Below are 22,405 nucleotides of genomic sequence, written 5' to 3' on the forward strand. Positions count from 1 at the left end.
GTCTGTGAGTTGAACAGTTGTCTCACGTCTTTGCTCTCAAAGAGCTGAATCCACCAAAACATTCAGCATCAAAGAAACACGCGACTAAAAACTCCCAGAAGCATTTATTTTAGGAGACAGCCTGGAAGAATAAAAACGTGTTTCAGCTGCTTCCGGTCAATCTGAGCAAGCTGCTCTTACAACAATCACAGAAACCGAGCATTTATTTTGAAATACTGTGTTTGTAAAGCTGATCGTCTGTTGAAGACCAAGCAGATGCAATCACATCACCGGCCACAGGAGGTCAGTGCTGGACCACAGAACACAGACCCAATGTCCCCCCTACAGCCTCAAACCCTGAACCCTCAGGGACTTACTGACGTCACCTGGTGAGTGGTTGACGGTGAGAGAAATCTATGACAACGACAACAAATATGATGTATAATTGTGGGTATTTATTTGATACTTTGTACTCTTCCTGGCTCTTTCCTCACACGATGAGGTCATTTCATATTTACTCGTTTTTGTCAAAAAATGTTAATTTGTTTTTTTTTGCGTTCGCTTGTTTTGTGCCAAGAAGAACCAAGAGATTAAAGCGGAAACAGCAATGTGAAGACAACAAGTTGTCCGTGAACCGAGCGCTCGTTACCACCGAGACCGTTGAGATTCAGCACTTCCTGTGAGGAGGTTTTCGTTGCCAATGTCATCATTCAATTGAATCAGATTGGCCAAATCAACTGGCAGGATGACTCTGCAGAGAAATGAAAGGGATCGTTTGGGTGTTTTGAAGTTGAGTTACTCGACAGGAGACGATAGTTTGGAGAAGCAGACACGAGTATCAGCACAGCAGCAAAGTCAAATACTGCTGTGGACGGGGGACGCATGCAAAACGTGTTTTTGACTCTTATGAACAACGCAAAACGCTGATAGCTGATTAATCGACCGATATCTTCTCAAATCTCCATGTAAAACGGTGACGTGACCGCTGGAGGCTGCGCCGCCATCTCGGCCTCTATCGGAGGCCGGCGTCCTGCGTCTCATCGGCAACGACCAATCAGACGCGCTCTAGTTTCAATCCACTCTGCGAGGATCAACACGCAGATCATCCGAAACCGAATCTTCACCGTCTCCCATCAGAGGACGTGTTTCCCCTCGTACCTTCACTTCACTTTTACATCTCCGCTTTAGAAAAACAATTTGATTTATGTGGCTTTAATTATGGATGAAGCCAAAGTCAATGGAGCAAACTGACACAGATGAATTTACTCAGCCACATACTAATGTGTATACACAAAGTCCTCCAGCAGCAAGTTTGTTCAGAGCAGTGTGTCTCCTCTGCAGCTTGTTTCTGCAGGATCTCTTTAAAACACAAGCTGAGGAGGAGATGAAGGAAACACACACGATCCATTGACATCCACTTCTCATTATTCACTGAAAATGAGGAGAAAGAGCAATAATTAGCACTGCCCTCTGCTGGTTAGCATCCAATCAGCAGCAACAAATGACGCAAAGACAACATGTGAACAGGGGATTGAAGCATGTACAGCATGTTCAATCGTTCTATAAATAATTTCATATCTTGATTTATTGATTTATAGTCATTTCCCCCTCTTATTTCCCGTAAAGAAGAGATCCTCGCCCGCGTTTACACGATTGATCCGTCTTGGTTTTCACGAGTTACATGCCAACAAACACAAATGCAGGACTTTCACCCAGGAGACCATTGCTCGTGTCTCCAAAACCAAGAGTTATTTAAACATAGTTTAACGATGTAACACCCTTCTTATGTAACATAACAAGCTAGCTGTTTTAGTTTACGGAAATACTTATTTCAACCCAAATCCTCATATTATTCAAACCTAACCAGGTGGTTTTGGTGCGTAAGTAAACCTAAAAACGAAGTCAACCTGAGTCGGAAGGTTCTTTTGAACAGAGCCTGTCGAGCAGAAACTGTGCGTTTCCTGATGTGAGTGATGTGAATTCTGCTCATTTGCATCAGTTTTTGCAGCATTAGTTCCTACTAAACCTTTCAGCAAAGTAAATGAACAAGACATTGGTGCCACTGAAGTTTTCCGCAGCAGAATAACTTTGGGTTTCTTTGGTTGAACTCGTATCCGTTCGCCTACTGTGACAGAAAGCCATTATGGAGAAGGGGAGTTGCAGCAATTTAGGCTGCGACCCACTGCTGGCTATTTGGAGCAATGTGAATTAGAGCAGGCAGCAAATGATAGCTATCTGTCATGAGGCTAGACATCGCTGCTGAGCAAAGAAGAGGAAGAAAGAGGAAACGAAGGTAAAGATGACGAGACAGAGGAGACAAAAGGAGAGCTGAGGAAAATGGAGCATATGTCAGGAAAAGGAAACGGAAGGACATGAGACTGTGAGCGGGGAAGATGAGAGCAGTTCATATTCAAAGCCTGGAGCCAGAGGGAAAAAATACAATCTATTTATGGAGTGAAAGCTCTGCCAGAGATCCCTTAGGATCCGTGATGTCTTTCTTTGTGTATTTACATGACAGAATTATCTGTTCAAAACGTTGTCTCCGCTGCCCTCAAGTGGCCAAAAAGTAAGTTATGTGATGTATTATGAAGAGCAACACAAACCAACAGGGAGAGCCGGGGTCCTGCAATAGCGTCAGGGGATGAATTGCGCAATAATGACTCGCTTATTGCACGGCTACATACTGAAGAAATCAATAATTTGACCTGAAATATGGATTTAAAAATTATTTCATTGCTCCAGCTACAAAGAATAGTCCGCTTGCTGAAGATGGCGAAGATTGAGTGTTGGACAAAGCCGAGTAATAGTGCTGGCTTCAGTTGTTTGGTGCTTAAACCTTCAGATCAGGAAGTGATACAATCAAAAAGTGGTACGTACCAATTTGTGCAAGGTCCCGGCAAACAATGGCGTCAGTCAGCGCCAACAGACCAGTAAACCTCATCTCATGGGAAGGCGGACAATTCGCGCAACATTTTAAGGACATTCTGCAGATGATGATGACGGATTTTAGTTCTTTCGCGTGTCATTTTACGCTACGTTGTTACTGTGAAACGACAGCAACAAAAACACTTCGGTTTAGGAAAAACATCAGGTTAATTATACCTGTTTGTAAATGAAGGACTTGATTTGTTGGAGGGTCAGCGGCTCGTCAGCGGGACACGCTGACATTAACCGGCTCTTTGTCGTGCTAATGCGCTCCGGCAATGTGTTATCCAGACTAATTAATCCGCAACATTCTGTCACGGGAGTTCACGGGTAGGACCCAAATGCAGACCACAGGAGACAAAGTCCAACGGGCAGACGGACGGGCCTGCCACCCAGATTTTCGCCTCAGACAGGTCCAGGGTTTCTTACGTGGTCGGCTTACTGCGGGGAAGGGCTTTGGACTGGGCCACGAACACACTGAGCATCGACCAGCCTAATCTTGTGGATTATGTCGACTTTGTGGAGGATCTGAGGAGGGTTTTCGACCACCCAGTGGACTCCGAGGATGCAGCTCAACGCCTCCTCCGCTTGCGACAGGGTCAGTCTGTTCTGTCACGGGAGTTCACGGGTAGGACCCAAATGCAGACCACAGGAGACAAAGTCCAATGAAACAGGTTTATTTGGTAGACAAGTGGGTGGCTGGTGTGAGTCCCGTGGCTCGACACCGGGGGCTGGTAGCTCGACGGTGTGATGTCCCGTGGCTCGACACTGAAGAGTTGACAGATCGACGGTGTGATGTCCCGTGGCTCGACACCGGAGAGTTCGTAGATCGCCCAGTACTTTCCACCCGTAGCAGAGAGGAGAGAGGTTAGCACAGGAAGATACCATGGGGTTTACTCACGACACGGCGGACGCTACCGAGGCAGAAGACAATACAGACTGACGCCCCAAGCCTGCAGGCCCAGGGCTTATATGCTGCCGGGTAACGAGCCAGATTGTCCGCAGCTGGCATCCATCAGAGCGGTAGCAGTGGGAGGAGTCTGGAGGCAGGTCCGAGAAAACACCAAGCACATGGCATAACAAAACACACACAGGGGAATGACAGACACATGAGGAGAGGAGATTGGAGGGGAAACAGAGGTAACCACACAGTGGGTCAGACCGGGATCCTGACAGTACCCCCCCCTCAACGGGAGCCTCCAGGCGGTCTGCCAGTCTTGTCCGGGTGCCGTCGATGAAAATCCCGAACGAGAGTGGGGTCGAGGATCCTAGACCGGGGCACCCATGAGCGTTCCTCAGGACCGTAACCCTCCCAGTCCACGAGGTATTGGAAACCCCGACCCCGAGGGCGAACATCCAATAGTCTGTTGACCGTATGCGCTGGACCTCCGTCGATGAGTCGGGCGGGTGGTGGGGGTCTGGCCGGAGGGCACAGGGCACAGGTGGACACCGGTTTGATCAGCGACACGTGGAACGTCGGGTGGATCCTCATGGATGAGGGAAGCTTCAGACGAACTGCGGACGGGTTGATAATTGTCTGGACCGCAAACGGACCGATGAACCGGGGAGACAACTTCCGGGATTCGGTCCGTAATGGGATGTCCCTGGCGGAGAGCCACACCATTTGACCGACTTGGTAATGTGGAGCAGGGATGCGGCGGCGATCCGCAAAACGCTTATTCTGTTCCGCCGTGCGGAGAAGGGCGGCCCGGGTCTCCCTCCACACCTTCCTACAGCGACGAAGGTGGCGCTGCACTGAGGGAACAGCTATCTCCACCTCCTGGGCGGGGAACAGAGGTGGCTGGTAACCCAGGGAGGCCTCGAATGGAGTGTGGCCCGTAGCCGATGATGTATGGGAGTTGTGGGCATATTCCACCCAAGGCAGGTGAGTACTCCAGCTGGAGGGATTCGATGCTGCCACGCAGCGGAGGGAGGCCTCGAGCTCCTGATTAAGCCTCTCCGTCTGCCCGTTGGACTGGGGGTGGAACCCCGAGGACAGACTGATGGTTGCGCCGAGGGCCCGGCCGAAGGCTCTCCAGACCTGGGATACGAACTGCGGACCTCGGTCCGACACAATGTCCACCGGGATACCATGCAGACGGAACACCTGGCTGACCATGATATCCGCCGCCTCCTGAGCTGAGGGAAGCTTGGGCAGAGCGAGGAAGTGAGCCGCCTTGGAGAAGCGGTCAACCACCGTAACGATGACCGTGTTTCCATGAGAGGGTGGCAGGCCCGTCCGTCTGCCCGTTGGACTTTGTCTCCTGTGGTCTGCATTTGGGTCCTACCCGTGAACTCCCGTGACAGAACAGACTGACCATAAAATGGACGCAGCGACCACAGGAGCAGCTACGCTGGCCGGACATAGCACGCAGCTGGAGGCACACCAGCAGATGCTCATGGAGATGCGTCAAGCCCTGCAATCCATGGCAGGTGAGGTCTCTGAGGTTGGCCGCATCTTGCAGGGACTGGTTCGGACAGGCCAGCTTCAGCCGGCTCCAGCCCCGGACCCATCACCTGCACTCCCCTCTCCAGGCCTCGCCCCGCCGGTTCGGGAGTCCCCCGTGCCACCTCCGGAGCCCTATGACGGAACGCTGGGGAGATGCCGGGGCTTCCTGTTTCAATGCAGGCAGGTGTTTGACCGACAGCCCCAGATTTTCGCCTCAGACAGGTCCAGGGTTTCTTACGTGGTCGGCTTACTGCGGGGAAGGGCTTTGGACTGGGCCACGAACACACTGAGCATCGACCAGCCTAATCTTGTGGATTATGTCGACTTTGTGGAGGATCTGAGGAGGGTTTTCGACCACCCAGTGGACTCCGAGGATGCAGCTCAACGCCTCCTCCGCTTGCGACAGGGTCAGTCTGTTCTGTCACGGGAGTTCACGGGTAGGACCCAAATGCAGACCACAGGAGACAAAGTCCAATGAAACAGGTTTATTTGGTAGACAAGTGGGTGGCTGGTGTGAGTCCCGTGGCTCGACACCGGGGGCTGGTAGCTCGACGGTGTGATGTCCCGTGGCTCGACACTGAAGAGTTGACAGATCGACGGTGTGATGTCCCGTGGCTCGACACCGGAGAGTTCGTAGATCGCCCAGTACTTTCCACCCGTAGCAGAGAGGAGAGAGGTTAGCACAGGAAGATACCATGGGGTTTACTCACGACACGGCGGACGCTACCGAGGCAGAAGACAATACAGACTGACGCCCCAAGCCTGCAGGCCCAGGGCTTATATGCTGCCGGGTAACGAGCCAGATTGTCCGCAGCTGGCATCCATCAGAGCGGTAGCAGTGGGAGGAGTCTGGAGGCAGGTCCGAGAAAACACCAAGCACATGGCATAACAAAACACACACAGGGGAATGACAGACACATGAGGAGAGGAGATTGGAGGGGAAACAGAGGTAACCACACAGTGGGTCAGACCGGGATCCTGACACATCCGGGTGTAAAAAGTAAAGCCAGTGATTTTGCATTCTTTTAACTGAGAATGGTTTGTTTTGTTTGTCGTGTGTTTGGTGTGTTACAAATGGGCTACAACTGAATTTGGTTGTGCGTCCCCGTGTTGCATAATGACAATAAATGATCCCTGAGTGGTGTCCGATCGACCGACATTGCCATCCATGGAGCCGCACGTCTGACGGCAGCAACACGTTTACATCTGTGTTAAAACGAACACATCGTTCATCTCAGAGCTTGTTAAATGAAGCAACCAAACCACCGAGGAAGAGCGCCGGTCCAGAGGACGAGCTTCTCATTCAAACTGAGAAGTGGTGACCAATAAGCACGAAGAAAAAAGAGGCTGCACATGATGAATATATTAAACCCATGTTTGACAGCAGCAATATTTTCTGTGCAGTGGAGCTCGTTGCAGAATGACGGGATCATTTATTACGCAGCTTGTTTACCAAAAGCAGTTGTTACTCTCCGCCATGCATGTCATCTGGATATATATCGGTGTATGTGTTGTACACTGCAAACTGGGAGCCACTGCAGACGTCGTCCCTCGTGCACTTGTCCTGCGTCTGTCCCGCGTTAGCATGGACGTATTACTGAAAGGGCCTTTCCAAAGGGTCAGGGGGCCTCTCTCACGAAATGTTGTTGCGATAAACGTAAAAGAGATCGCAAAGCAACGCCACATGACCACAAACACACACAAAACAACCCACGATGACCACATCGAGACGCTAAATGACCAAGAAAAAGACCCAAAATGACTAAAAGCAAACCAAAGTGACTACAAGGAGACACAGAACGACCACAAACAAACGAAAATACCTAAAATAGATGCAGAATGATTGCAAATAGACCCAAAAACTACAAAGAGACTCAAAACGACAAAGAATAGATGCTCAACAATGAGAGAGATGCAAAATGACTTCAAAAGGACGCATTACTCATAATATAATGACTAAAAGTAGTCTCTTTGAGTTTGGGTGTCTTGTTCCGATGTAGTCAGGGTTGGGGGGCCTCTGACATGCCTGTGCTCAGGGGCCCATTGTCTCACAATCCGTCTAAGTGCATTAAGCCGACAGTCTCTTCACGATCGAAGAGAAATCTGAAGGTTGCTGCTTCGTACAGACGATGAGTTCGCAGTCTTTCCTGCTTTGTGCTCATTCCTGTCGGTTCTTCAAAGAATGTGCAGCGGTAAGATGTTTGTAATAACATGAAATACTGCCGATGCTTTTCAGCCAATTAAAACCGGGAGTCTGGGAAATGTATCAAATCCACGCATTCCACATTATGTGAAGAAAGTTGCGCTGAGGGCGGCATTATCTGCTCCATCACGATATTAGCTCCATTATCTAATGGGTTTTGGATGTGACCGCACTGCTGCACGTCTGCCACAACGCTGTGTCATCAAATATCTTGCAGCATTACAGACTCAGGTGGGGGGTTGATTATTGCAAATGGAAGGAGAAATGAGGGCGAAAGGGTGGAGGAAAAGTGATCAATGTTGGCAATACTCGTTCCTCTCTCATTTATTAATCTCCGTTATAAGAACGCAGATTCATTTTATCACAACAGCAAGACGGGAAAGAAGAGGTGGAGAGATACTGATGACAAAGGAGAGGAAGCGGAAGAGAAATGAATGTTGGCATTCTGATGAAGACCACGTTACACACTGAATGACGTCACAAAACACGGTGTGTGTGTGTGTGTGTGTGTGTGTGTGCAGCTCGGGAGCCAGAAAAAGATTTTGGCATTGTGTGTTTCTACAAACCACGGATACGAACAATGTTTTTTTCTTTATTTTTTTTTTGTGAACGTTTTTGCATTCATGTCGAGGAAGTGACGTCGTATGTGGAGTGACAGTTGTTGACTTTCAGCCGGGAGGCCGATGTTTATTTCTTGTGTGAAATCAAAAGTAAATGTTGAGTTTACGCTTGTTGAGGAACGTTGTTCAACATTTTACTGAACATTACGCAAGAAAGTTGACTACGGGCAGTTGTTATTATTCATGCTAGTTATGTTGGTAGGCTAGTTACGCTACCATGTTATGTTCGGTTGTTCTGTTACGTTACTTTGATACCTTACGGTGTTACTTTACACTGTTACATTACTTTGTCACGTTACTTTGTCACGTTGTTATTTTACAACGTTACGTTGTTTTATTACATTGTTGCTTTTTATTTTCATACAATGATGTTTTTTTTCAAACCTTAACCAAGTACTTTTGTTGCCCAAACCGAACCAATTGTTTCACAAAGTTAACCACGTGTCATTGTGCGTTTTAGCAAGCGTGATATGAGGCTGATGTGAACCATCGTTATTAAATGTATATTTGATTCCGAAACTCGCATCCGGTGTTCTGGCGACTGGGAAGTTGGAAAATCCTGCAAAACCCTGGATGAAGTCGAACAATGCGCCGCTCTGCTCGACAACCATTCATTGGATTCCAATGAAGTCTGTGCTGAGACTCGTGACCCCCAGAGGATGGATTGTAATTACTTTGGCGATCCCCTGACCTTTCATCTAGAGCCGCCAAACGGTCAAAATTATCACCTGTGAAACATCATAAGATCATCATTTTGCGGCAAAAAATGGTTAAGCCTAATGACTTTGGTTATTCCCTGATCGTCCCGCATCCTTTATCCATCCAGTACTTTGGTTCATGACCAAATACCTGCAAGACGAATGACATTCCCATCAGCTCAGCATGCACTGTGTAATTAGTGCTAATAGCTAATGCTAACATGCTAAACCAAGATGGTGAACATGGTAAATATGCTGAACATCAGCAAGTACCGCCTCACAGAGCCGTGAGCGTGGCTGTGGACTCTTGGTCTTTCAGTACAGATAATTGCTACCTAGCACCTTCAAAGACTTTGTGTGTGTGTGTGTGTGTGTGTGTGTGTGTGTGTGTGCCTCTTAGGGATTGCCTAATTATTAAAAGAAGCCAACAGTAACTGCTGCACTGAGACAGGATGCAGACCCTGGTCCCTGGCATCTCAGCAGAGCATGAAGCTTATTTTTACAAAACATAAAACGAGTCACGTGACTAAACACTGACTTGACCAAATATGTCAGCATTGACTTTTAGGCTTTCGGGCCACTGGCCAAGCTGCGGTGTTTATACTCGATGTGCCGTTCGCGGCATTATTCTCCTAAACGCCGGAGTGCGTACGAACAAAACCTGTGAAGAATGAAAAAGACGAGTGTAACTCATAGATATGCCCACAGACTGAGTAGATATGAACACAAAAACTCAGAGTATTGAAGAACACGGAGCTGTAAGCGTGAACTAATTTGTCCATCCTGTACTTGAGTCGCTGACACATGATGGAGGGATTTAAAGAGATGAATATGTTGTGTTTTCTATTGTTGTTATAGTTTGGTTCAGTCTGAACCACACAACGTACCGCCGCCGCTCTTCTCTTCCGTGCTCCAAATGCACAATACGGGGGAATTAAATCAGCAATCAAAATGCTGACATGCACGTCTGTTCAATACAGTCCTGTTTCAAGCACCAAGTTCACTTTAATACTGAATGTATTCTAGGTATGCTCAGTTCAACGCACTCCGGATTTGTTTGTTTGTTTGTTGTCATGTCACTTAACCCCTGATGGGCAGGTGGCAGCTTGCATAGTAGCATTCAGTGTATGAATGGATGAATGAGCTTTGAACGGTCAGAAGACTCGAAATATATGCAAGTACAAGTCCACCTATTTGTTTGTTTATCATATTCTTATTAATCAAATTATGTTTACAGTTGCACTGTGTTTACTGTCACGTTTACTGTTTCTTCTTATTCAGGGTTATGCTTTTGCCATATGTTCTGAACGGCGGCTGTCCTTTGGAGTGAAATGACATTCCGACACAATAACTCTTGAAATAAAAGATGCAACAAAAGTGAAAAGGTTTTGTTCATTTGTTCTTTGAAAAAGAAACATTCAGTGTGAACACAGCGTAACAAGTCCACGGTTGCCCTCAACTCATGCTTCCACTTCCTCAAACGGGACAAAGACAAGTATGAATGTGTTGTGACTGTGTAACAGTTTCCTCTGAGGATGCAGACTGAAGAGGATCCGGAGCCAAAGACGGTTGCCCTTTTCACCAGTGATGCATCAGAAATCATTGTTCATCGTCCGTGGCTGTGCGGTGATGTCATCGCCAGAGAAACGTTCTCTCCTCACGCTGACTCCGATCTGTCTCCTGGCAGCGAGACTTTGGACAGTGACACATTTGTGTGTGTGTGTGTGTGTGTATTTGTGTTAACATGTACTCTCTCTGTACATGGAGGTGTTCATGCCTGTTTTTTTTATTTTGTTTGACCAAAACCCATATTTTGTCAGGAACAATTCGAATTGAAGACATTTTTGGAAAGTGGCATAAGGTCTTCAAATGGTAGGTTTCAGGGTTAACATTCGGTTCATGTTAATGGTAGCGGTAAAGTTAACCATGTCACTCTTATTATTGTTAAGCGTTGGTTAGGCATCATGTCGGTGAGGGACCCTCACAAGTATAGACATGCAAATGTGTGTGACTATGTGTGTGTCACACCGGCTGCGTCTGCCAACACACCGGCACTCGGGACCGACCAGGAATGAGATCTCACTTCTGGCTCGCCGTGCTGCAGCGATGGCGTCAGCAAGACACAAGAATAAAAAAGACCTCCTACAGTTCGACGTGAACATATATACCTCATTATGCAAGAGAGAGACACGCAAACCTGTGTGTGAATATGTTGCGACTCAAATGTTTGTGAGTGGAAACACACACTTGACCTCAAGTGTTCTGTTGTGGACGTGTTTTATTGAGGAAATGGAGCGTTTGGGCGTTTACATGGACCGATATGTTTGAATGGTGCAGTGAAACAGGAAAATGACACCATCACTCCTCCTGCATGGCCGTCATCAGGACTTTAATAATGCTGACGTTATGTGTGAGTCCACTTTTATTTTATTTTTAAACACAACCTGCTCCGCTTCTGGAAGTAAAAGTCCTGTTTATTTTTAAGACAGTGTTACACATCAGCATGGGACTCTCCCGGTGAGATCATCAACACAAAAGATTAACACCTGTGTCTCAAAACATCAGGTTATTTGGGGGGGGGGGGGGGGTGTAGAAGTTAACTGCAACTCCCAGGCTGCATTTCAGAAAGAAACACACCATCACCAAGCTCAAGAGTCTTCCTCTGTAGAGGGAAGAGAAAGCTAAAGATTACGGTGTTGAGGAAAGAGTTAAGTCAATCAATTAAGTTTTATATTACATGTTAGTTTTGAATGATTTCAGTGGAGGCGGCGACTAGTTTTCTTCTCAACTTCAAAATAAACTAAGTAGAGGCTTTAAGATAAACCAGGCGGCAACCTCCGGTTCTGCCGAGTGAAGCCAATGCGGAAGTGTGTTAAAGCTGCATTCTCTCTAGTGACCACCAGGGGGCGACTCCTCTGGTTGTATAGAAGTCTATGAGAAAATGACTCTACTTCTCTCTTGATTTATTACCTCAGTAAAGGTTGTAAACATGAGTTTATGTCTCAATCTCTAGTTTCAAGTCTTCTTCAATACAGCATGATGTTCATTTAGTACATTATGGTCCATTTAGAGTCACACAGACCATAAAGCAGGGGATGCTTTAGGGCGGGGCTACACACTGATTGACAGGTCTCTACCTGTAAACGGCGTCTCTACGTCACTCCTCCGCATTCCAAATCTGGTCATTTTTGTTCACTGGCTGCAAAGAAGGCCAAGATGGCGACGGCCGTAATCCAACTCGAGGCTTCATAACATCAGTCCACAAACCAAAGGGTGATGACGACTACATCCACTTCTTATATACAGTCTGTGGGATGAACCTATATGACTCATAACACATGAGGATACTGTACAGTTTTCCATCAGAGGTTTACTCGCGTACAGGTTCACACTTGAGGCACTGCAGCGCTTCAGCTGCATAATCACATTTAAGGAATTTGACAAAATGCTTAAACAATGAAATTCCAAATGTCTGCAGAGAGAGATTGCAGATCAACCCAATCAGATCAGTCGATCTGTGACAACTTCAAGGAGTGATTGATACTTTTAAGGCTGTTTTTTCTTTTTTCATGAATTGTAGGGCTCGTTAAACCAACAGCTTATCATCGTGAGTCCGACCAGATGGAGGCCTGGCTGTGTGAGATTCTGTCGACAGAAACACTTTTCATGTGTTTGTGGCATTTTCCGGCTTTCCGCTTTGTTTACTACGTCAGCTGACTTCAGGACTACTTGCTCTGAGCGTCTCATATAATCGTGGCGTGAAAATCACAAAAAAAGGACGAATTGCGAAGTTGAAAACACGCAAACTTACTTCAGAAATTGGCGCGCTATTCATCGGCCCTTTGGGTTGTAAGACTTTACCCGCTCAACACTAAAATTATTTAATATGATCGATGAAAGGACCTTTACTTTGAAACCCTTCTCAGTCTGTCAATTTAAATAAAGGTGCACATTTTAACTTTGTTTTTATTTTGTTTATATTATTGAACAGTTATCAAGACAGTTGAAGAAGTTGTGTTCATTTTTGTATTCAAAATAATCATTCTTACATGGCCATTTTTTTGTAAACTTAAACTTTAAAATGAAAATATAAGTATTTTTTAAAAGTCAGTGGGCCTGAAGCTTCTTAAAGTGCCCTTCAGCGACACTCAGCCTCTCTGCCAGCTCGCAGGTGAATAGATACACGGAGTTTCTTTTCCTGCAGGGATCAACATTATTATCCAGCTGGTGACTCACGCAGCAGATACAGTATGAAAAGCAACATTTCACTCTGATTAAGTCGGGTGTAAATACTCGTATCGCATCTTTCCTCATAGCTTTCAAGTGCCTGGCACGTCTATTTCTGTGCGAGCCCGCTAGTGCACAGCGGGCGGTGGGAGCGTGCATGTGAGGCAGCTGCTGGCATCAGGAACTGAAAGCGCATGTATATATATATATAGATATATATGCCAGAAACCTGAGCTGAACTCGGCATCAACCGGTTATTTCAGTCCGTGGACACTCAGACGACGCGCTCGGCTGCGACACAGATACAAATGTTTTATTATTCACTCATTGTGCTGAACATTTGAATAATTACGCTTTAGTTTACCAGATAAATCAATAACACCATGAGTGGGTTGTCTTTACGTTGTTTTTGTGTGTATGAGGGTGATGCAACGCGGGTCAGATGTATGTCAAGTTCAACACTAAATGCAACTAAAATGCTGCTTCATGTGTTTCTGCTCTTCAAACAGACACAGATGTTTCCGCTCAATGTTTTTAGGCATACGTGCACAAGAATGACGGCAGCAACAACAGAGGATTAAAGCATGAATAGAAGAGAATTAGAACCACAGTTGAAAGTTACATCAAATTTCTTTATTTAAATGTCTCATTTAATTCTGTATAATGAAGACTAACAACTGCTAATTACTCACTCAATCACACAATGAATCTCATTGTGTGAGTCATTGGAGATACATATATAATCCCCTCTGTGTTGATCACGGTGACCGTCACTAATGAGCTTTTCTAAGGGAGAAACTCACATCGCAATTTACATATTGTGTAACAGGCCACGTGTAACAGAAGATCATCAAGAACTGATCCACCTGTTAGTTTGGTGATAAAGAACCTGTGTGAGTCCTTCATACGGGAGAGAGATCAGAGAGCTTCAGAGCCTCTCTGCAGTCTGCACTCTGAGAAACTCAAACTCTTCTGTCTGGACCATCAGCAGCCAGTGTGTCTCGTCTGCAGAGATTCAAAAACACACAACAACCACAGATTCAGACCCATCGAGGAAGTTGTACAGGATCTCAAAGAGGAGATCCAGAAATCCTTGAAGCCCTTAAAGGAGAAACTGAAGCTCTTTGAAGAAGTTAAAGTGAAGTCTGATCAAACAGCACAACACATGAAGGTCCAGGCCCGACGCACAGAGAGGCAGATTAAGGATCAGTTTAAGAAGCTTCACCAGTTTCTAGAGGAGGAAGAGGAGGCCAGGATGGCTGCACTGAGGGAGGAAGAGGAGCAGAAGAGTCAGATGATGAAGGAGAAGATGGAGGCTCTGAGCAGAGAGATAGCAGCTCTTTCAGACACAGTCAGAGCCACAGAGGACGAGCTGAGAGCTGAAGACGTCTCATTCCTCAACAACTACAAGGTTGCAGTGGAAAGAGTCCAGCAGCGCCCCCTGCTGGAGGATCCACAGCTGCTCTCAGGAGCTCTGATAGACGAGGCCAAACACCTGGGCAACCTGGCCTTCAACATCTGGAACAAGATGAAGGACATGGTCTCCTACACTCCTGTGATTCTGGACCCAAACACTGCTCATCCAGAACTCATCCTGTCTGAAGATCTGACCAGTGTGAGACGAGGACAGACACAGAAGCGTCCTGAAAACACAGAGAGGTTTGACTGTTTTTGTATTGTTCTGGGCTCTGAGGGGTTTAAGTCAGGGACTCACAGCTGGGACGTTGATGTTCAAGACAACACAGACTGGTTTGTGGGTATGGCAGCAGAATCTGTCCAAAGGAAAGGAGGCATAAAGTCTGGATTGTGTAGAATAGGGTTTTATGAAGGTAAATACACAGCAGTCTCCCCCTCACAGCCACAAACTGCTCTCTCAGTGAAGAAGAAGCTCCAGAAGATCAGAGTTCATCTGGACTGGGACAAAGAAAAGCTGTCGTTCTCTGATCCCGATACTAACACACACATTCACACCTTCACACACACTTTCACTGAGAGGATGTTTCCATACTTTAACACGTGGAATGAACTCCCACTGAAGATATTACGGGGCGAGATCTAAGAAAAGAAAAGCTCTAGAGATGATTATAACGAGACGCACGTCTCATGATTAAAAGCAGTATTGCCACACAAATTCCCAGTGAAGTTGTTTGTGTCAAACTGATGAATGTAAATCCAACTAGACACTGTTTTTTTTGACAAAAAAGACACATTAACAATGTGTCTATTTAATAAAACGTATATGTTTTCATCATATAAAAGCTTCATATAAAAAATAACTCATATAAATGTGGTGTAAAAGTATAATATTTCACTCTGAAAGTAGTTTCCGGAAATGGAAATACTGGATAAACATACATTCAGAAGACACCTTTTTGTTGGATCTCAGAATTGCTGCGTGCAGATAAAGATTGATTTTGTGGGAGAAAAAACGATTTGTGTGTTGAAATATATTTGTGTAAAATCAATCATGTCCATAATTTGAAATGCATCCATGTGTATTCACATTCATCCTGTGATAATGGCCGGTATCATCGGCATGTTATTCACGTCACTGAGACAGGGAGTCCAGCATAGCGGCCTTGGAGCCGGTGAAGATAGAGGGAGGATGACGAAGATAAACAAGTTTCTAACGCGGGGGATGAACGTGAGCCGGTCGCTGTGACGGGCGGCCTGAGGCGGAATCGGGAGAAGACGAGTGTGGAAGGAGACTGGTGTGACCCTCTGTTATGACTTGTCCACGGTACATCGTGTAACTTGTCTCGGTGAAAGTTCAGTGGAGGACATCTCCGAAGGGCGGGAAGACTTAGATTAGAGTGGAGGTATAAAGTAATGTACAATGCTATTGTGAAGTGAGTTGACTCCGGACAGCTCGGTTTACTTGTATACTTTGTGATGCAAATAAATCTGCGTGAACTGAAGAAAATCCAATCTCTCTTGTGTCCTGTGGTCACAACACAACTCAACACAACACAACTATTTCAAATGTACAGATTGAACCGTATGTCAGGCTGCTGTTATTGCATCGTATCACCACATGAGGGCGCCCCACACTTTTTATTTACGCTGCAACATCAGATGCTTTTAGCACTTTTGGTCGAAGCCTAACTGCGTTTTGTTGTCTCGACTCAACTGCAAGGACAATAAAGTTGAGTCAAATGTAATCTAAACAGATTACTGCTGTCTCTGTCTGCGTCACATCTGTTTCGATAAATGTTAATTTATCTCACTGACCAGAGATCCAAATGTAAAGGACAGTCAGACATTTATTTAACAAAAAACGTTTCGAGATTATTACTTGAAATTGCATTACACAAATTTAACAAATTAAAAAATATCTTTGTTAAATTGGCCCAAGATCATGAACCAGCCACTTTGAACAATCAATCTTTCTTCCTGTCAGATCGCAAGTTTCATTTCCTTCCTGATGTTTTGTGTATTCGTGAGTGTGTGAGTGTGTGTGTGAGTGTGAGTGTGTGTGTGAGTGTGTGTACCGAGTCGAATAAGAAGTCTTGATCTGTTCACCAAAAGAGGAAATCACGTCTTTTCCTCGCAGCTCCTCATCTCCGCTCGTGAGACAGAGAAGTCGACCGGTGAGTAAAAATAATGTCTTCCAACATTCAATATGTTTTTATACTTTTCTGTCAACATTACGACAGTATCAACAACTGTACAGCAGCAAAACAACATAACACAATTGAAACATTACATAACGTAAAGATAAAGTTAACTAAACGATCACTGTGACAGATTATCTCTCTGAAGCAAAGTTAAAACCTCTGTAATGTGAAAACTAATGGGATTATTTCAATTCGTAAAAATGTAATTGCCTATTGTTTTGCCGATTTATATTGCGCCTTTCTCTTTTATTATGTGTGTGAATCAATTCTGTATCCTGATCTTTTTTGTGTCTTTTTTTGTAAACCACTTCCCTCTGTTTGATTATATTCTGCTAATATCAATGTGTGAACACTATCTATTGAGTCTATTCAGTTCTCTGCACCATTCAATTTAACTACAGTGGAAATATATTTTGTATCAAAAACATGTTTGTAAAACCCTGATAATAATTCAACTTCTTGTTAAGTGTCTTCTCGTCATCTGTCTCTTGTGCTTTGTCGTCCATCATTGCCACAACCTTCTTCTTAAGCATCATTGTTAAATCCAGGGTTTTGGACCATGGCCGGTTATTATGGGATGGCGGTTCTGGTGGGCGTGGCTTTGCTTCTGACGACCGGCCAATGTGATGTGAGCTGCAGAGGGACGGACGGCCGGGCTGGAGAGGCAGGAGCTCCGGGTAGAGATGGATTTCCTGGAGTGAAGGGAGAGAAAGGAGAGCCAGGTAACAAACCGACAGTTCTGTGCAACTTTATATTTCCATTTAATCACACTGAGGCAAAGAACAGGGGAATTAATCATTCTGAAAACTGAAATACAATCTACGTTTTAGACAGTTAAAGACAGCAGTATCTTTCCCTAAACCTAACTAAGTATTTTACGATCTTTTTCTACATCCATTTAAGTATTTTGCAAACTTTTCCTAAATCTAAGCAAGTATTCATAAATGATAAATTATCAAATTGATAAAACAGTACAATAGATGAAACAATTAAACCAATCAATACCATAGAATATCAAAAGAAAAAGAAAATATTAACAAAAATAAAATAAAACCAATAAAAAGACGACGTCACATGAAAGCCTGCAGTGTAAATACGTTTTAAGAAATGATTTAAAAGAGATTCCTTCATCTGTTTGTCTCCAGCTGTGATGGACGACGGTCCGGTGGATGTCGGCGTCCTGCTGAGGCTACGGGGGGAGGGGGGCAGTCGAGGCCCTCAAGGGGCCATGGGTCCTAAAGGTTACCGCGGACATCTGGGACCAGCAGGTGGCCCTGGAGAGCTCGGTCGCCCCGGCCCCGAGGGGAAGAGCATCGGCCACGGTAATGACACGACTTCTGACCCGACAGCTTACAGTATACAAAATGCTAACTCATGTATAATAAAAAAAAAATCTGACAAGACAGAGAATAAAGCAGATCATACACAGATGAAATAAATCAAAAGGAAAAAGGGGAGTTATCTGTTTGCTGGCACTTATTAAGATAGTAGCAATCAAGGATTAAGAATACATTTTAAGTCAATAGAATATCTGTATTGACGGGTGAGGACAGACATTGAGATATTGGGCAGAATAAAAATGTACACAACAAATTATTATGGTGACAACTGAACAAAAACAATAACAACCAGCTCTCCAGAATTTCACAAAATGGGAAAAGTTAATTTCTAGAGGGGAATGAGAAAAAACTGAAGCAGAATTCCAGCCATGTATGTATTGTTCATGCTGCCGATTTGTCCCAGTGGCCACTTGTGGTACTGCAACCATTTAAAAAAAACATTGTCGGGAGTTGCCTCCCTTTTGGGGACAAAATGTAAGTCCCCGTAAGTTATACCATTCGTTTTTAGGGTGAAGTCTTGGTTTGATGTTAGGGTAAGGGTTATACAGTAAGTCTCCAAGAAATGAATGTAAGTCAATGCAATGTCCCCAAAAGTCACGTAAACATGACTGTGTGTGTGTGTGTGTGTGTGTGTGTGGTTTAGGAGGACAGCTCTCCCCTCAGCAGGGTCGTTCAGCCTTCTCAGTGATCAGGACTGAAAGCAGTTATCCTCGCTACGGCCAGGTTCAGTCCGTCGTCCATCACACCTCTCTGTCTCTCTGCTGTTTCATCTCAGGAACGTTTTAAAATCTGCAAAATGTCTACAAATAAAACTTTTCGTCTTTATTTGATGTCTGCTAGAGTAAAAGTAAAGTTTTTTCAGAGAGAAGCAGTGATGGAAAGTAACCAAGTACATTTACTCAAGTAATTTTACATGAAGTATTTCCATTTTCTGTTCCTTTATACTTTTACTCCACTACTGTATATCTCAGAGGGAAATATTGTACCTTTGACTCCACTACATTTATTTGATACCTTTGTATTCATTCTTTCTAGTTATTGTGTCTCTGTTCGTCTGGATAATCCACAGAGCTCATTGTCAACTGTTTTCATGGGAACCACCAAAGAAATTGTTCCTTTGTAACTGTTCACTGTTCACTGTCATACTATTTTACCTTTTTTTTCCTTTACATTTGTATGATTGTATCAGCTCATTGTTTATCTTTGACTGTTCTTTATGTGTGTGTATCAGACAATAACCTTCCAGATAACCGTGGTCAACACACAAGACGACTTTAACGCAGCCACAGGTCACTTCATCTGCCGAGTAGCCGGCGTTTATTACTTCACCTTCCACTCTGTGGCCAAGGTAGCACACTTTAAAGCTTTAAACTACGTAACAGATCAGAAATGCTATTTTTATGGAATCAATACCTTTTCACAAGTAATGTGGTACAAAGTTGAGGTACTTACTTTTATGCATCTTTATACTTCTACTCTACTAAATCTCAGCAGGGAAATATTGTACTTTTTTGCTGCACTACATTTGTCTGACAGCTTTAGTTGCTTTCAGATTACGATGTTTGTTAACCTTCCTGTCAGGTGACAACAAAAGAAAAGTTGAAATTAAATTATTTTTCTGACAAACTGAATGATAGAGGGTTAGAGATAGAGAGTAAAAAACCTTCTTTCCTACTTCTTACGCGAAATAAACTCTTTAAAAAGCCTCTTGGATCAGTTGGAAAATGCATTCTTTTGATTAATTGTAGATACAACTAGCCAACAGTATATTAAACACATCAACAGCAGAAAATGCAACGTACACAGGGAACATTCAGTACTTTTCATACTTTTACTTAAGTTGGGTTTTGAATTCAGGACTTTTACTTGCATGGAGTACTTTCACAGTGTGGTATTTGTACTTTTTATGTAATTAAAGGATCTAAATACTTTTTCCACCGCCAGTAATCTGCACCTACAGATAGCTCCGTTATCAAACTGCGTTTCAATTGTTCTGTGTGTTGTGTGTTTCTCAGGTCAGCGTGTGTCTTGGTATCAACAGTGACGTTCTGACAGACAAGCTGGGATTCTGTGATTACAACAGGAACAACGATCAGGTCAGTTTGACAGAATTATTACAGCAAGAACTATCCCTCTACCGGCTGTAGTTTTCAGACGATAGAATTTCTACTTTAACTTAAAGAGGCTACAAGGAACTTTCATTTTGTGTTGATTTTGTCGCCCCCTGTGGACAAAAGCGGTAGTGTTTGTTTTCTATGAGCATCACAGCTTCGTGTGGTAAAGATCTTGATCTGGCTTGTGCATCACATGCTTTTGTTTTGAAAAAAATCAACTTGGTCATGAAATAGGTTTATTTACTTCAGTGGTTTATCTTTTCAAGTTTATACAAACTACTGTTGATAGCCTGGTGCATGTTGGTCATCACGCTCGTAATCACGGAAAACTTTTTATACTGACGTTAGCTACATTCAACTTAGCCAAATCGTTAGCTAGCTTTGTTTTAGCCACCAATGTAAATGGATATACTGATGTAAAACCACGTCTTCTTTCTTTTTCTCTTTGCTGCCCCAGTATCAGACATACAACCACAAAATATAACTTAAAACAAATAATACTCGAAAGAAAACTCTCCCTCTGCTTCATCTAGATAATGACACGTGCACGAGCGTCAAAGTTTGAAGCTTAAACCCACTGTGAGAATGTGTCGGATTTTAGCGGGAATTGAACTCGGAATAACAGCCAATCTTCTCACTGATGATGTCATATAGAGGCACCAGTTTTAGATTGAGACAGTTTCACAACCAGTTAAAAACGTTTTGCATTGAACTTCTTCCACCACTTCTGACTTTTGTCATGTGATTGTCTGTGTTGTGTTGTTCAGGTGATGTCGGGCGGCGTGGTCTTACAGCTGGCGGTCGGACAGAAGGTTTGGCTGGAGTCCTTTAGGGACCAGCAGAGAGACGCTGAAACACGAGACAACCACGAGAAACGGATCATCTTCAGCGGCTTCCTGCTCTTCTAAAAAACCAGAGACTGCCTTAACGAATTTAGCATCAAAAAATTAAAGTTGACATTTTTCAAAAACTGTTTTCAATGGAGAAATTCACTACAACACAGCATCATGTACATCATCATCGTGTTTGTGAATCTTTAGTAACTTTAGATTTGTTCATCTGTTTCCTTCATATTGACTCATGTAAACCGCCTCTGAATCTTAACTGTAAATGCAACTGCAGGTAAAACAAAATTAAAGTTTATTATTGAGTGTGGGTTATGTGTGGTTGTATTAAATGTATGATACGTATAATTTCATTACACAATTCAGGGACAGTCATTGGTTTTGTTGAAGTCCCCCAAACCCTAAATGTCTTCTCACTGTTGTTGTTTTAATGTCATCATAGTTTCAAAACCAGTGACTCAAGAATTACTCTACTTTACTCAAGTAAAAGTACCAATACTGCAGTAAAAATACTCTGTTACAAGTAAAAGTCCTGCATTCAAATTGTTACCTAAAACTACTATATTTTTGTGTTGATTTTGGCGGTGTCTGTGGACAAAATCGGTACTGTTTCCCAGAACTTTTTCTTAATTTTTTTCTTTTTCTTTTACTGCCATAAATGAGCTTCCACAAGATGTACATCAAAATACACATATTGACTTAATATCACGTGCCAGATTTTCATTTGGGTTTTAAAAAACTACGCAAGTTACTGAAGTACGCAAGTTACTGAAGGACGCAAGTTACGTAAAAGATATATCAACTGACTCGACTGAATGATGCCCGCTCCGCTCCTGCGCTCCTGCTTTTGCGTTTTTTAAATTTCCTCGCTCATGATTACGTGGAAAACATATGAAATCATTTCGTGGGGTATCTACGAATTACCACGCATTATTTTTCGTTGCTATTGCTATGAATGCTGGATGAGATTGAAGTAGTTCAAAATTATTAAAAAATCGACAAATATATGCAGACAAATAGACAAAATTAACAAAAATGGAAACTAAATTCATAAAATAGTTAATTTCTCTCGCAGCCAACACAGATACAGTGACGTCTCCAAACAAATATCTAAACACATGAAATGTACAGCTGTTTTAAATGTTCGCTCTAGAAATCTCACTGATAAATGGACTACCGAGAGTCAGGTCAGATGACTAACAAAGCTAGGCTAGCAGTTTCCCCCTGCTTCCATTCTTTGTGCTAAGCTAGGCTAACCACGCCCTGGATCAAAATGACAGACGTGTGTTACATCCTCAATGTAAATGCTTTTTCTATCATAAACATTACAGCTGACCGTAAAAAGAAAATAAATGTTTCCTTTGATCTATGCGGTACTTCTATGTTTG

The 22,405-nt window shown here is 43.9% G+C and overlaps 2 protein-coding genes across 2 annotated transcripts; both read left to right on the top strand.

Annotated features, from left to right (window-relative positions):
- Positions 1-5,727: 5,727 nt before the first annotated feature.
- Positions 5,728-15,160, top strand: LOC306775542 (E3 ubiquitin-protein ligase TRIM39-like; the record flags this gene model as incomplete). The annotated part of the gene is made up of 2 exons (XM_079265994.1): positions 5,728-5,760; positions 13,931-15,160. The coding sequence occupies 2 exons, from the start codon at positions 5,728-5,730 to the stop codon at positions 15,158-15,160; spliced, it is 1,263 nt and encodes a 420-aa protein (XP_079122120.1).
- A 1,398-nt stretch (positions 15,161-16,558) lies between these two features.
- c1qa (complement component 1, q subcomponent, A chain) lies at positions 16,559-21,327 on the top strand. The gene is made up of 7 exons (XM_079266219.1): positions 16,559-16,691; positions 17,267-17,440; positions 17,864-18,040; positions 18,702-18,781; positions 19,290-19,406; positions 20,074-20,154; positions 20,940-21,327. Exons 2-7 carry the CDS (start codon positions 17,278-17,280, stop codon positions 21,078-21,080), a joined length of 759 nt encoding a protein of 252 aa, XP_079122345.1. The 5' UTR covers positions 16,559-16,691; positions 17,267-17,277; the 3' UTR covers positions 21,081-21,327.
- Positions 21,328-22,405: the final 1,078 nt, after the last annotated feature.

Source organism: Melanostigma gelatinosum (genome assembly GCF_949748355.1).
Source record: "Melanostigma gelatinosum genome assembly, chromosome: 3".
Lineage (NCBI taxonomy): Eukaryota > Metazoa > Chordata > Actinopteri > Perciformes > Zoarcidae > Melanostigma > Melanostigma gelatinosum.

Bases quoted from the DNA above. Each gene is read 5' to 3' on its own strand.
- c1qa (XM_079266219.1), top strand. From the start codon at position 17,278: ATGGCCGGTTATTATGGGATGGCGGTTCTGGTGGGCGTGGCTTTGCTT. The intron at 18,041-18,701 runs GTAATGACACGA...TGTGTGGTTTAG, and splicing joins GGGGAAGAGCATCGGCCACG to GAGGACAGCTCTCCCCTCAG. The intron at 18,782-19,289 runs GTTCAGTCCGTC...TGTGTGTATCAG, and splicing joins GTTATCCTCGCTACGGCCAG to ACAATAACCTTCCAGATAAC.